Source organism: Dermacentor andersoni, chromosome 1, assembly GCF_023375885.2.
Source record: "Dermacentor andersoni chromosome 1, qqDerAnde1_hic_scaffold, whole genome shotgun sequence".
Lineage (NCBI taxonomy): Eukaryota > Metazoa > Arthropoda > Arachnida > Ixodida > Ixodidae > Dermacentor > Dermacentor andersoni.
The window spans coordinates 83,760,697-83,774,452 of record NC_092814.1 but is presented as its reverse complement, the minus strand read 5'-3'; the positions used below and the strand labels follow the sequence as shown (position 1 = coordinate 83,774,452).

The window sequence follows — 13,756 nt, the reverse complement described above, 5'->3', positions numbered from 1 at the left end:
ACTTGGTGGGAGCGCTTTTTCTGTGAGTGTGGTGACGGAGGCGTGATAACAGGCGTCGTATGCTGTGCAGCTGGGTCACTCACTCGCCCATGCCGAGAAAAAGGGCCTTCTGCTCAGCCGTGCCCTTGCAGCGCGACATCTGGCTGGTGGGTGGCATTGTAGACATACGGCCGTTAGAGTGCACCAACCGCATCGACGTGCTCCGAGTGGCACAGGGCAGCTGGGAGCGATGCGCCTCCTTGCCCGGCCCCATGCACTCCGTTCGAGTCGTCAAAACAGGTGAGTATAGCTGCCTACAGAAAGCTCATTTACAGAACTTCCAAACAGCCTGACTGCAAAGATGGCCGGCGCCAAAATGTAGCTGCCGCAGATGCTGAGGTGAAGTGCTTACAGCGCGATCACCACCCCGTCGGCGCAATTCTCAGAGAAAGGACTCGTTGAGCAAACAGTTTACACGTTGTAAATCAAAACTAATTTAAAATGCCCAAATTATTCCCTCCTTGTGCCGTCTAGTAGGCGTTATTTCTCAAGTCATCTCTCCTGAATTTTGGTTGAGCTTCACCGCAATGTATATCATAGTGAGGTGGTGCACGCTTAACAGGAGACTTCATTGCAAATGAAGGTAGCACAAAACGGCGTTGTTTGGAACAGCGAGGCACGAACACTTTTAAAAGATTATCTCCCTGCGTTTACAATGAAGCACTCGGGGACACCGTGTCTTCATTAAAGGGTCGCTTGGTTTGAGCATGTGGGGTCTTGAGTGAGCGTTTGGGAGTTTTCACTGGACCCTTCAGTTGTACGTTTACAATTCATGGTGTCCCGTCTTTCTGCTGCCTCGCGCCATTTGCGCGATTTTTTATTGTTGCTCATGAAATAAGGAGCTGAGCGAGTGAACATCAAGTGGTCCATGAACCTGTTTTCTCACCTGGATGCAGTGGGCACCTACAAGAGAGGGGTTACACCAAACTGGCTGTAAACGCTGGACAACAATTCTAACGTTTTTATGCGACGTATTAGATGGGAAGCGCTCAGTAAGTTCACGCAAGGTCATTTTCAATTTTTCGGTTAACCTAAAAAACATTTTTTCGCTTATAAATCCGGAAAAATCACGCTACGATCTTAAACTAGACCTAATAATGTATATAATGATAATAAATTGTGAAGATATGTGCATTGAAATGCCATATTAGATCTATGCAATGAAATTTAAGATAAGACTCAATTTCTTGGTTCTGTGAGGTCTGAAGTGATAAACTAAATTAGGAGTTTGAAAATTGCCAATCTATATTATCTATGTAGTAAGGGTTCACATAAAGTGAGTCACGTGACCATACGATGATTTAGGGGTCCTCGACCCTTTGGGCATGAAGGCCACATCACCCGCAACGAAGTCCGAAGCTCCTCTTCTTCACGCGCTAGAGGCGCATCTACGGCGCAATTGGCGCGCACCCATTGGTGCGATGATTGGACAATCTCCAGAGCTGCTACTGCTCTCGGGCTGCAAACATGTCTCGACCAAAGAACGTGAGCGTTGCTTCAACATCATGCGCCAGAAGAGTCAGGGATAGACAGAGCTACCCTAATCTAACAAGAAGAGAAGCAAGAAAGTTTAGCTTGCAAATGCGCAAGAGCCACTATATAATGCTTCGCACCACGATATCTCCCCTTAAGAGAGTTCCGGCCATAATTTTCTAAATCTATAAGGCTTACTTGCTCGATTACAGTACCATAGTAGCGTAACAAATAAATGCTTTCTTCTTCTTAGAAAGTCCGAAGTACAAACCGCACAGAAGTCAATTTTGCTGGGTTAACAGGTCGCACTTACTCAGAGGGAAAAAAATACTACCGTCGACCGAAGTCGCTAAGTTACGGCTCATCAGCGCGCAACCACAGAGGCTCAACGCCAACCTGCCCTCTCTCTCTCTCTCTCTCTCTCGCTGTGTGTGTGTGTACGACTCCATTAACACTTTCCGATGCATACTTCGTCGCTGAAATCTGAGAGCGAGTGTTCTCCGCGACCTACAGGTTATGAGGTGTACCTGGTGGGCGGCCAGGACGAGATGAACAACCCGACCGAGGACGTGATCGTTTTCGACCGCATACAGCTCAGCTTCATCAGGTGCACCAAGACGCCCAAGGCCCTTGCCGGATTCGCTGCCGTGGTGCTGCCTCAGGACTGTACGGTTCTGAAGAGCTGTCCGTGGGTGAGTTCACTAGTCTCCGGAAGAATCGCCACTTGCCTCACCACATGGCACCCTGCCCCCGCGCGACGAGAGATATTGGATCAAATCTCTTCCCGGTTGAATATTCTAGCCGTTCGTCCTTCCTCATTTAGGTCTGTATACGGTAGGATTGTATTTGGCGGTATATCACAATATATTTTATGCCCCAGCACAAGTTATGAAATGTCGCACTGTAAAATGACCACAGAAGTCTTTTCGTCACCCTATTTTCGTTTTTAATGCGAAAGCATTATATGCCCCACTGAACAAAAATCCGTCGGCGTGACCGAGAGATGGTACCAAAAATAAAAGAGTAAAAGCACATCAGAAATGCTCGGATTGACGTCAAATTTCTCGGGAGGTTCCTGCAAACAAAGTAAATCAATAACATTGAAAAGAAAATTTCGATTTGGGTGGGAATTGAACTCCGGCCTCCGCGGTGCGAGGCACGCACGCTTCCTCGACTCCACGGCGGCTCCACGGTTCTGCCTGACCGAAGGTGTGCCTAGTCCGTGCGTCATTGCACACGTCACGCAGCAGCCATCGAGCTGACTAAACGTGTGGTCTAGTGCGTGCGTCATTGGGTACGTGATGGCGCAGCCAATGGAGAGGAGGCGGCGCCACGTCATGAGTGTATAAAATGAGCGCGTTCGTGGTGTTCCGAGGTCGACAAATAGTATAGTGTCTCTGCTTTGTCCGCGCAAGCTCTCACCTGCGTTCTAACTGCGCCTCGGTAACGCCAAACCAATACGCACCAAGCGTCTCAACGCGCTCGCTTACCTGCGAGGAGTTCATAACTTGAACGACCGCTCAGCGGCGTCCAATTGAACATTAATGTATTCGCATTCACTACTCATAAGAAGTGCTTAGATGTCCTCGGATTTGTTTACGCTCTTCGCAGCCTGGAAGCACAGCGACTCCACAAGAGCGTTGTTACGCTGCCACAGTCATCCAGAGGGCGTATCGACAGTACCGAAACGGCACCCTACAGTACTACATCAAAAACGTAAGTCATTCTGTAGACATAAGCATAGCGAAAAGTATCTACCGAATCGATGGCGTCCGCACCTTCACTGGGATAATGTCCGTTACTGACGTTTGCAGATGCGGTACGGCCCTTCGAAAGTTGTCGCCTCTCGACAAACCTCAATGCCTCATTGGCCGCACACATGCCCGAGGGACCTAGCACCGGTGTGCATCGAGGTGAGGGACACCATAAGCGCAGTTAGTCCTTCCAGAAATAATCGCTTCTTTACCATTGTGCGGCTATAGTGATTACTGGAAGGCAGGCACCTAGCCAGGTGCCCATTCTCGTTCCTTTATGTCTCTCGCACTATTGTGTCACGCGACGCCTACAGGTTTTAGAAAGCACAAAGCTTCTAATAACATTTTCTTACATCGTCGTCTGAGCCGGTAGTAAATCTACGTATATCAAAGTGCTTACAGGTTGCCTGCGCAATTACACACTCCACCACCTGCGAGAGGAGAGCTATAATTACGTTGACCTAAAATGAAAATGAGGCAAATTACACATGCTGGCAGTGACGTAAATAGAGCGTTCCAATATAACAACAGGAAATCTGCGGGCAGCCGTGGAGATCATCCTGCACACCACCACGTCTTGCTGCGCTTCAGCACGTACCGTATATATATATCTATTACTCCCTGTGCAATGCGCGAATGATCGCAATAGTTCCGGTCGCACCATTCAGATGGCCTTCTATATGGCACTGCCGGCGCTTCGAAAACCTGAGGAGTAAAAAGTACGCGAGGTCAACCATACAAAGGCCTGCAGCAGCATGCACCGCGCACGCAACAGCCATTAAAATCACGAGTCAATGAACTGCGCTTCCACGCTGGCGTGCAGAAGTGGCCGCCCAGTAAGCCTTCAACAACCACCCTGAACGCCTACTGCGGTGCCGGCGAACCTGGCGAGAGAAAGTACGCGCACTACACAACGCTGCGCGCAGACATGGACCCGAACCTTGGGATGCTCCTGCACATGGGCAGCTCCTTCCTGAAAACAAAGTAAGTGACGCGCCGAGCTCCGTGCAATCGTCTCGCCGTCCGTGACAGTGCTCGCTAGCCGCACACTGTCGCGTTATCTATTTCTCGCGAGCTCGGCATTGAACATGACGCCGAGTAGAGGCACGTCTTCGAAAGATTCTTGTGGGGTCGCATATGTTCATATGCAGCGTATCTGAGAAGATGCGCAAGCCTAGATATACGGTAACGTTCAACTTCGTCTGACAGAGCGGGAAATATCGGAACATTAAAATAATATTTTAAAAGAAAAAAAAAACTACGTAAGCTGCACTGAAACTTCAATATGTCCAACATGAAAATGCAATATTAAAATTGCGTATATGGAAAAAAACACTATGATTTCGCGATATCCCGAACTTAGATTCTTAACTCATTTAGAAGATGTATTTTTAAGCCGCTAGGTAATGAGACGACGTCACCGCGTACATGGTTAAGCTCATAGGGGCACAAAAAAAAAAGACACTATGATTTCGCAATATCCCGAACTTAGGTTCTTAACTAACTCATTTAAAAGATGTATTTTTAAGCCGCTAGGTAATGAGACGACGTCACCGCGTATATGGATAAGCTAATAGGGGCACAAAATTACGGGTGCCGCTTCGACACCACGTTTAGCTGTCATTTATTACCTTATCTAGTACTTTATCAGTCTTCCAACTCACTTCTGCATGCCGTAACTCTAACGCCGATTGGATATGTCTTACGGCCGCGGAAGCTATATCGCGAATGTTACCAATATTAAGAAAACCGCTGTAAAGCAGCAGAGATCTCCGCGATGTCCGCTACCCAACGTCTTTGCTGACACCGCAGATTTCGCAAGGAATATATATGTATATCCGGTATATGATTGAATCCGGCCACTGACGTCATTTCGGGCGAGTGAATTGGTTGCACCAACTGCTCAAACCAAATTCCGTAGTGTAATGCGCAAAATATACACCGTAAGGTGCGGAAAAAAGAAGCGACACGAGAGGAAAGTGCGTAGACTACCAACTGTTTTATTTTTCCGAGCACCATGAAGTCAATACAAAGGCAGGTTACACTTGCGCCAGCTGGAGAAAACATGCCATCTTTGAATATGCTCATTTCATCATTGACAGGTGCGTATTTTTTCTGCCTTCTTGAACCACAAGGCCAACCGCATGGCACTTGAACCTGATGACACAAAATAAAAAAGAAAGAACGAAGAAGAGCATGCATATCCGCCAAACTATAACATGAGAGCGTGAAATCAAACCCGAATCAGTGAAGTCCGGTTATCTGACACTGGTGACAAGTTTAGAAAGCCAGTATGGATTGAAACCCATGATACTTAAATTTTGCTGAAACGAGTCACAGTTCCTTTCAATGATGGAAGGAACATTTTTATAGACGGCGTGCTTTCTCGTGGTGGTGCAAGTGTAACCTGCCTTTACATTGGCTTCATGGCGCGCGGAAAAATAAAACAGTTGTTAGACCACGCTCTTTCCTCTCGTGTCTCTCCTTTTCTTCCGCACCTTTCGGTGCATATTTCGTGGAGTACACTACCGAATTTATTATGACCCACTAGCCTGGTAAATAAGTACTTCTTGCTCAAAACAGTCTTATGGAAGATACTGATATATCAAAATTCGGGAGAGAAAAAAAAAACTTAGTCGCTTTTCTTTTTTACCCTTGGGGCAGTGCAAAGGTACAAAATAAAAAGGGCTTGCAACCTTTCAAGCAACCTATATATATATATATATATATATATATATATATATATATATATATATATAGGAAAAAGAAAAAAGCCAAATTAATCGCGATACATGTTTCCCTGCGCTCTTATAAAGCGCCTAGTACATAAGTGAGCAGATTCCTCGGAGCACGAACTAAACAGGCAGGCAAATGAGGAGGGAGTTTACCAACAGACGGTCATGCGTGAGAATGTTTTTTTTTTTTTTTCATTCGGTTACCGTGTTTAATTTAGTATTCTCGAATGCAAATACGTTCCTGTACCGTTCTTTTGGTGCGCGTTAAAGAACCTCAGGTGTTGTCAAAATTAATCCGGAGCCCTCCACAAAGGCGTCCCTTATAACCAATGTGCACTATGTAATTTCCGGATGTTAAACCCCAACATTTATTTCCGCATTCTCCTCCTTTTCGGAACTCAGCAGCAGCTCGCCGCTCGAGGAGCATACGAAAATGCAGTTGATGTACGAGGGACGTTCCGAAAATAAGTTTCATCATTTATTTTCACGCGGAAACTTTATTGCCGGGAAAAAAGTACACCATGGCATCATTAACTATACACCTTGCACTGTTTTTCCACATAGTCGCCACCGACAGTGAGACATTTATTGTAGCGTGCAATCAGTTTGAAGAAACCACTCCGGGAAAACTCGGTGCCCTGCTATGCAAGGAACTGTCGCGCCCGCCACGGTTGCTTATAATAGCTATGGTGTTGGGCTGCTCAGCACGAGATCGCAGAATCGAATCCCGGCCACGGCGGCCGCATTTCGATGGGGGGCGAAACGTGCCAACACACGTGTACTTTGGTTTCGGTGCACGTCAAGAAACCCCAGGTAGCCCAAATTTCCGGAATCCGCCACTACGGCGTACCTCATCATCAGATTGTGGTTTTGGCACGTAAAACCCCACATTCAATTGTATTTCTAACGAACTGTCGCACAGCCTGCTACACCTCAGCTTTGTTGTTGGGAAGTGCAGGGGACAGGTGCCCATTCATATCGGATAACAGCGAACACGTTGTCAGCTCACCTCTGTTTGCCATCGTAATTTGTACTCGAATAACCTCGGGCACGCCGGTCTGCTGCTACTCTCGCTTCTTCGGTGCTCTGTGCATGCGTCATTCCTCCTCCGCTGACGCTCCTTCCGTCGTTGAACCAGCAATGAGCGTGGATTATTACGGTGATTGTTTGTTTCGCCTGGTGTACCATCTTCTCTTTAAAAAAAACACGGAACTTGCTTTCAGAAAGTCCCTCGTATATGGCGCCGGAGGCATCTATGCTTATACGGGCGTGGGCCTATCACCAACCACATCGTTGCAGCTTATTTCAATGCAACCAGCGGGTGTGTGCCACAGCCTAGGATGCACCCTGCCACGGCAGTTCTTGTGAAAGCGTGCTCATTGGGCTTCGCGTCAATGCTTTTTAAAGCGAAGTTTTCTTTGCTTCTTCCTTCGACTTTCCCGCTGCTGCTACCTGGCACACCGCGTCGGGGTGACAGGAGCGACTCAGAGAAGAAAGGTGACGATAGAAACTCTTTTAGATCCCACCGCATCGAATGTGCAGAATGCCCTCTGGAGCTCCCTGGACGTCGCCACATTAGCCTCTTGAAAGCTGTAATCATCCGTGACCCCCCCTCAAAACATTGAAGAAACTGCATCGCTCCCCTTTCTACTAACGTGCGAGTCCAGAGGGGACGTAGATAGAACTGTAGAGAAGAGGGAGGTAAAGAGGCACTTCCCATAAAAATAGGGGGGGGGGGAGGGGAGGTGACGTGAGAAGGCAAGGAAACTCTACTACTATACGACATCGGTTGCAGGGAAACTGTCTACAGCGTCCATTATATTCGAAGTTGTCCGCGCAACTGGCGTACTTAAACCAGGCAAGAGCAGCTGCAGGGCGTCAATCATTTGCTTCAACATGGCCTTGATGGTACAGTTCGGTAGGGATGTCTCAGCGCACTGTCGTTGTTCGTTCTAACATTCCGAGGCCCTTGTCCCCGGCGGCAAGCGTGGCCATGCATTGGAGTCCTGGATTGCGTTGCTCGCTTGGTGCAATGTATCGGGAAGATCAACCGAAACCGATTCAACGACCTCCTGCTAGGCCTGCGCAATATAAGCTAGGGAACTCTCGTTTGTTTCTACAGTTTGTCTACGTCGACAAAGCAACCGCTTCTTCCTCTGGTGCACTGACGCTGCCGCCTCTTTGTGTGACATGCTGGTGTTGCTGGTCCGGTTCAATATTTTCAACCCCTTTTACTGTTTCGGGCAATCCTTGGAATTCGCCTCGCGTGATCCATCGAAATTTAGGCACATCATCTCTTTGACAGGGTGTAAAGATATGTCATGGGCGCCTGCACGCGGAGGCTTGCAGTCTCAATTGCCTGTGCAGGCAGCGCTGACATGGCCTACTAGCATGAAGCACTTGCGACATTGCATTGATCGAGGCACGTAAGGACACGCCGGGTGCCCCACGTAGCCCACCTTGGCATGATCAGACAGAGTGTCTCCCCCGAATAGAAGCTTGACGCTCGTCGAGTGGCCGAAGCGCTGAAAGTCGACGATCTTCACTGTTGAAGACGGAAACTTTTGAAATTCTGCGTCGCTGTAGTCAACGACGACATCAGGAATGACACTTACCCTAGTGCGACCAGCGTGCAAATGAACGAGCGGACTTGTATACATGTCCTAGTATGCTCATAGCTTTAAGTGTTCCGAGGGCGGCCTGTGTCGCTATTTCGACCGTAAGTGTTTTTCCTGTTGTTGAACCGTACTTCTTTAATTAGCCGCATTACCAAGATAGGTGTTCAGAATCTGCCTACGAACCGGATTTAAATTGTTTGAGACGTCGACAGGCACATATACAATCGCGTAAGTCGGAGCAAGCTAGTGGTCCGCAGAACCTTGCTCACTCACGTCTTTGATCCCTGTCCTGCGGTATTTCCTCTTCAGTCGTTTGCCTTCCACGACAGTGTAGTCGATGTCGGAATCCATGGGATCGCTGTTGTAGAAACAGGAGCCGGACACCTCCATGTCGACGGGGCGAGCCTTACACCATAGCACTGAGGTGGGGCCCCAAGTGCGAAGAGACGTGCTCGACGCTAGAGATGGCGTGTCGTCTGTCATCACCTCGGACGGCTCTTCGTCCAAGAAGAGCAATTATGCCTTTGCTGTAACTAAACTGTCGAAGCGGTGCGAGAAGCTTGCTTGCTTGCTCCCTATAGCATGGCTTGTACTCACTACGGGGGACTGGACTAGAAGCTTTAGTTAAACGGATTGCAGGAGATAAAACTAAAGTTTGAGAAAAAAAGTCTACATGAGGGTAAAATTGAAATTGTACGAGAAATTAAAGTAAACAAATTTTATTTTGGAGACATTTGTTTTTTCCTTAGAATAAAACGTTTGCTCTATGAAAGGATAAGAAATTTGAAGGTGATTTTATTCAATTTCAGATTGCGATTTTCTTAAATATAGAGAGGAAATATAGAGGGGAAAGGTGACGCAAGAAACTTGTTTGGACCCCACAGCGTCGAATGTGCACGATGCCCTCTGGAGCTCCCTGGACGTCGCCACATTAGCCTCTTGACAGCTGTAATTATCCGTGGCCCCCCTGAAAAGCATTGCATTAACTACAGCGCTCCCCTTTCTGCTAACGTGCGAGTCCAGAGCGGACGTAGATAGAACTGTAGAGAGGAGGCAGGAGAAGAGGCAGTTCCCATACAAGAAAGGGGGCGGGGGGGAGGTGACGTGAGAAGGCAAGGAAAACCTACTACTATACGACATCGGTTGCAGGGAAAGTGGATAAGCTTAAGTTCAAGGTACGGTACAGTACGTTCCTGCTATTTCTGAAAAATAAACATCAGGCAGATATGTCAAACGGACAACTTACGCATGGCGGGCACAAGCAGAGCCGCATTAATTAAAGCTCACCGCAGGGTCCAGGCGACACTACGGAAGCGGTCGACCGCCAAATCAACACTTCTGTGCCCGCCGCGGTAGCTTTGCGGCTATGGCATTGGTAGAGGTCGCGGATTTGATCCCAACCGCGGCAGCCGCATTTCGACGGGGGTGAAATAGGAAACACACGTGCACTTAGATTTTGCGACACGTTAAAGAGCGTCACGGTGTCAAAAGTAATCCGAAGACCGACACTACGGCGTGCCCCATAATCCAATTGTGTTTTTGGCTCGTACAGCCCCATAATCCAATTAAGCTTAATACTGCCACGATGCGATGTGCCATGTAAGGTAATGACAATGTTCAACCCTCTCAGAGCTCATGAAATATGGCCCACAACAACGCCTGAAGCAAACACCTCTCCCTGCGTGTTCTGTGTACTACGTAAACAAACAGCAGCGGTGTACGCAAAGTAACGTTTAACATCAACTGACCACTCTCGTGTTAGACTAAACGTTGAAGAAATTAGCTTTCGCTGTCAACATCACCGCTAATTATCGCCAATTAAAGCAACCAGGGGCCGTATAACGTAAAACTATTCCAATATGTTTTTATTCCAATCTCCTGACGTCAAATTTGCGTAACCGCCGACGCAAGCATCGGGCGGTCACCAGCAGGGTTGTCTCAACAAACCAATCAAATGCTCCCCTCTTTCATAGGAGGCCACTATTGTTCGCTTGAAAAACGAATAACATTCCCTGCGCTGAGCGGGTTGTCTTGTCTAATTGGTTCACAAGAGGCGAGCACCATGCTCAAGTGGAGAGGGATTCGATGGGGCCGAGCCACTGCACTGAATATCGATAACCGGATGAAGAGGGTGGTGCCGGCGTCTGCGATTGGTCCGCTTTCTCTTATTTAGCTTGCGGTGACTCCTTGACGATCGCGGCGGCATGCAACGGAAGCTTAAGAATGGCCCTAAAACTGATCCTCTGCAAAGAAGAGTTGGCAGAACGAGGTCGCAAAGGTGCCGAAAATTCTCGAAAACGTTACACGGCCACGCAAAAAGTTTTAAATAAACCCATGCTCTCCGACAGGGGCGAGTAGCCAGTGCCGAAGCGATCGGTGGCAGCCATCTTTTATTCCTTTCGGAACGGGGCAGCCCGCGGCTATTCAGAAGAAAATTCAGTTTTGTTCGGCATATTAATGCATCTTTAACGCGTACACGTCACTTTGACGCGTTGAGTTTTCGCGGTATTGTGACGTCGCGTGAGAGGCAGGTGAAGTGTGTGCAGCCCAAAAACTTTTGACCAATAGCCGAGGGCTAATGGCAAAACGGCGTCGAATCAGAAATAACTATTTTTCTTTTGTTCGGTCCAATCATGCATAATCAGTGAGTAACATCATATCAGATGGGGAGCTATCGCGGTTTTCGTGACGTGGCGTGACAGACAGGTGAAGTGGGGGTGGTCCAAAAAAGTTTCTGACCAATCGCCGTGGGCTGATAGCAGAATTAGAGTAGAAAAGTTTGGAATAGTTTTACGTTATAGCGCCCCAGCACTTACACTGCTCTTACATCGATTCCTATAGTGCGTGGGATCTGAATAATTTTTGCGATGTCCGGGCCATCACAGCACCTGTGTACGCCTCCTATTCGCAATTTAACACAACGAAACGGCAACTGCAGCATTCGGTGCGAGTGCCTGCGTAAACTGCCGCTGCCGGTAGCAGCACGCAAATCCGGCAGGCATCGGTGCAGTACCGTTGCGACAGTGAGACCACGCTTGGAAAATCGCCAATAGCGCAGTCTGAGATCCAGCGTGCGTCGCCCTCTAAATGCAGGAGTGCCTTAGGACTACGCATGACGCCCGCGTGGATGTCGGCCAGACTGCGCATGCTAGAACAGACACAGCAGCCGTGCGACCCACGCTTCCCGGTGATCTTGGTTGTGGGCGGACTGGACCCCCGAAACCCGATGGGCTCAGGTACAGAGGCAACGCGGCGCGCAAGCGGCGCGCGACTAAAATTACACGTCCATCTTGTTGCACTCTAGGTTCGGCTGTCCTGAAATACCATCCGTTTAAGGATCGGTGGACGCTGGTGAACGCCATGCCAGAGCCTCGAAACTACCACGCAGCTGCTTACGTTAACGACGTCATCTTTGTTACGGGTACGCTATCACCACTAGAAGATATAGCTCTATGCGTCCAAAATGGCCGTCGACTATCCGAAGTTCATTCACCGACAGTCGAAATCTTTAATGAGCATTTTTCTTGATAAAGTCCGTTTTGATTAGCAAGGGAAGTTACAGTGCATTTCAAGTCAACCTTTTAGCAATATAGTACTACTCGTCTTGGGAATTTTATTAGATTATAGCAAAGCCTTTGATTGCATAAATCATAGCATCTTGTTTCAGAAGCTTAAATGTTATGGAATTAAGAGGCGCAGCATCACTCTTAATTAAATCTAACCTATCGCATAGAAGACAGTATGTCCAGATAAACGAATATAAATCAAGTTTACGAACAGTTTCGTGCGGGGTACCCCAAGGGAGTATCTTAGGACCATTGCTTTTTAACCTGTACATTAATGATATCATCAGTGTGGATACTAATGTTCGTTTCATAATCTACGCCGATGATACTAGTTTGTTTTTATCTGACGATAGCAGTAGTAAGTCAAGGACAAATGCAAATGTGCTCCTGGAAAAAATACATATATGGTCCGATAAAAATCCTTTGTCTGTTAATACTGCAAAGTCAAAGGCAGTACTTTTTCGTCCCAAAAATAAAAAATGCGGTGATTTCGGTGAGTTATTTTATAACAGAGACCAGATTGAGTTAGTAAGGTCATTCAAATCACTTGGCGTAACATTCACCGAAAACATGCTGTGGGACGACCACATAGACAATGTAGCATTAAAGGCATCTAGAACCATAGGATTTATAACGCGTTCCAAAAATTATCTTCCACAAAAGATAAAACTACCTCTATATCATGCATTATTTCGCTCACATCTAAACTACTGCTCATTAGTATGGGGTACTGCTACACAAACCGGTCTGAAAAAACTAGGAACTCTCGAAAAACGGGCCCTCAGATTAGTTCATAACCTGCCAAGTAGACACTCAACAAAAAACTTATTTTTCAAGAACAAGATCATTAACGTTTTCAGCCACTATGCATATAGACTACTACGCACCTACAAACTAGAACAAAGAAGATGCATAAGTAATATATCTGACTTAGCCCCGATTGAATTATTTCATCGCACATATCCACGCCGGCATAAACCACACTGGGTATTACCAAAAGTAAGAACAAACTATGGGCGCCAAATGGTAGCATTTCAACTTCCATCCTTACTTAACAAATTAATTGATGAAAATATAGACTTAGGAAGCATTAGCTGCTCTAACCTTCGCAACTACTTTCTCCTTAACGCGTCCCTTTGACTGTCCAACATGTAGGCATCTGTGAACGTTTCTGTGTCTAATTGTGTTATAAGCGTATTTTTGGTTGCTGTTCTTTCGCTGTTTCGTAAGCGTTTTTGTTCTCAGTTGCTGTACTTGTCTTTCTTTTCAATCGGTTTATATTTTTTTTTCACACACGCAGGTGATTGTGTATTTTGCATACTTGTGTTTGTACTAATGCTTTGTTTGACTTTGTATTTGCTGTCGTGACAGAAGTGCCGTCGCATGCCACTGTTGACCTGCTGTACGGGGGGTGGGAACTTAGTCAAGCGTCAATCGCTTTTATTCCCATCCCCTCCATCAATGTAATAGTGATGGAAATAAATCCGATTATATATATATATATATATATATATATATATATATATATATATATATATATATATATATATATATATATATATATCATGATG

General features: G+C 46.9%; 1 protein-coding gene across 3 annotated transcripts in view; it reads left to right on the top strand.

Moving 5' to 3' along the window:
* LOC126546126 (alpha-scruin-like) overlaps positions 1 to 13,756 on the top strand; it is a 31,426-nt gene that overhangs the window by 6,226 nt on the left and 11,444 nt on the right. For 2 of the 3 annotated variants that reach the window (XM_050194220.3, XM_050194222.3), the window contains exons 3-9: positions 71 to 279; positions 2,026 to 2,204; positions 3,124 to 3,228; positions 3,327 to 3,425; positions 4,090 to 4,250; positions 11,713 to 11,855; positions 11,924 to 12,040. In XM_050194220.3, coding sequence (XP_050050177.3) covers positions 71 to 279; positions 2,026 to 2,204; positions 3,124 to 3,228; positions 3,327 to 3,425; positions 4,090 to 4,250; positions 11,713 to 11,855; positions 11,924 to 12,040 — 1,013 coding nt within the window. The remainder of the gene's footprint in view (positions 1 to 70; positions 280 to 2,025; positions 2,205 to 3,123; positions 3,229 to 3,326; positions 3,426 to 4,089; positions 4,251 to 11,712; positions 11,856 to 11,923; positions 12,041 to 13,756) is intronic. The other variant, XM_055061673.2, reaches the window with a different exon arrangement.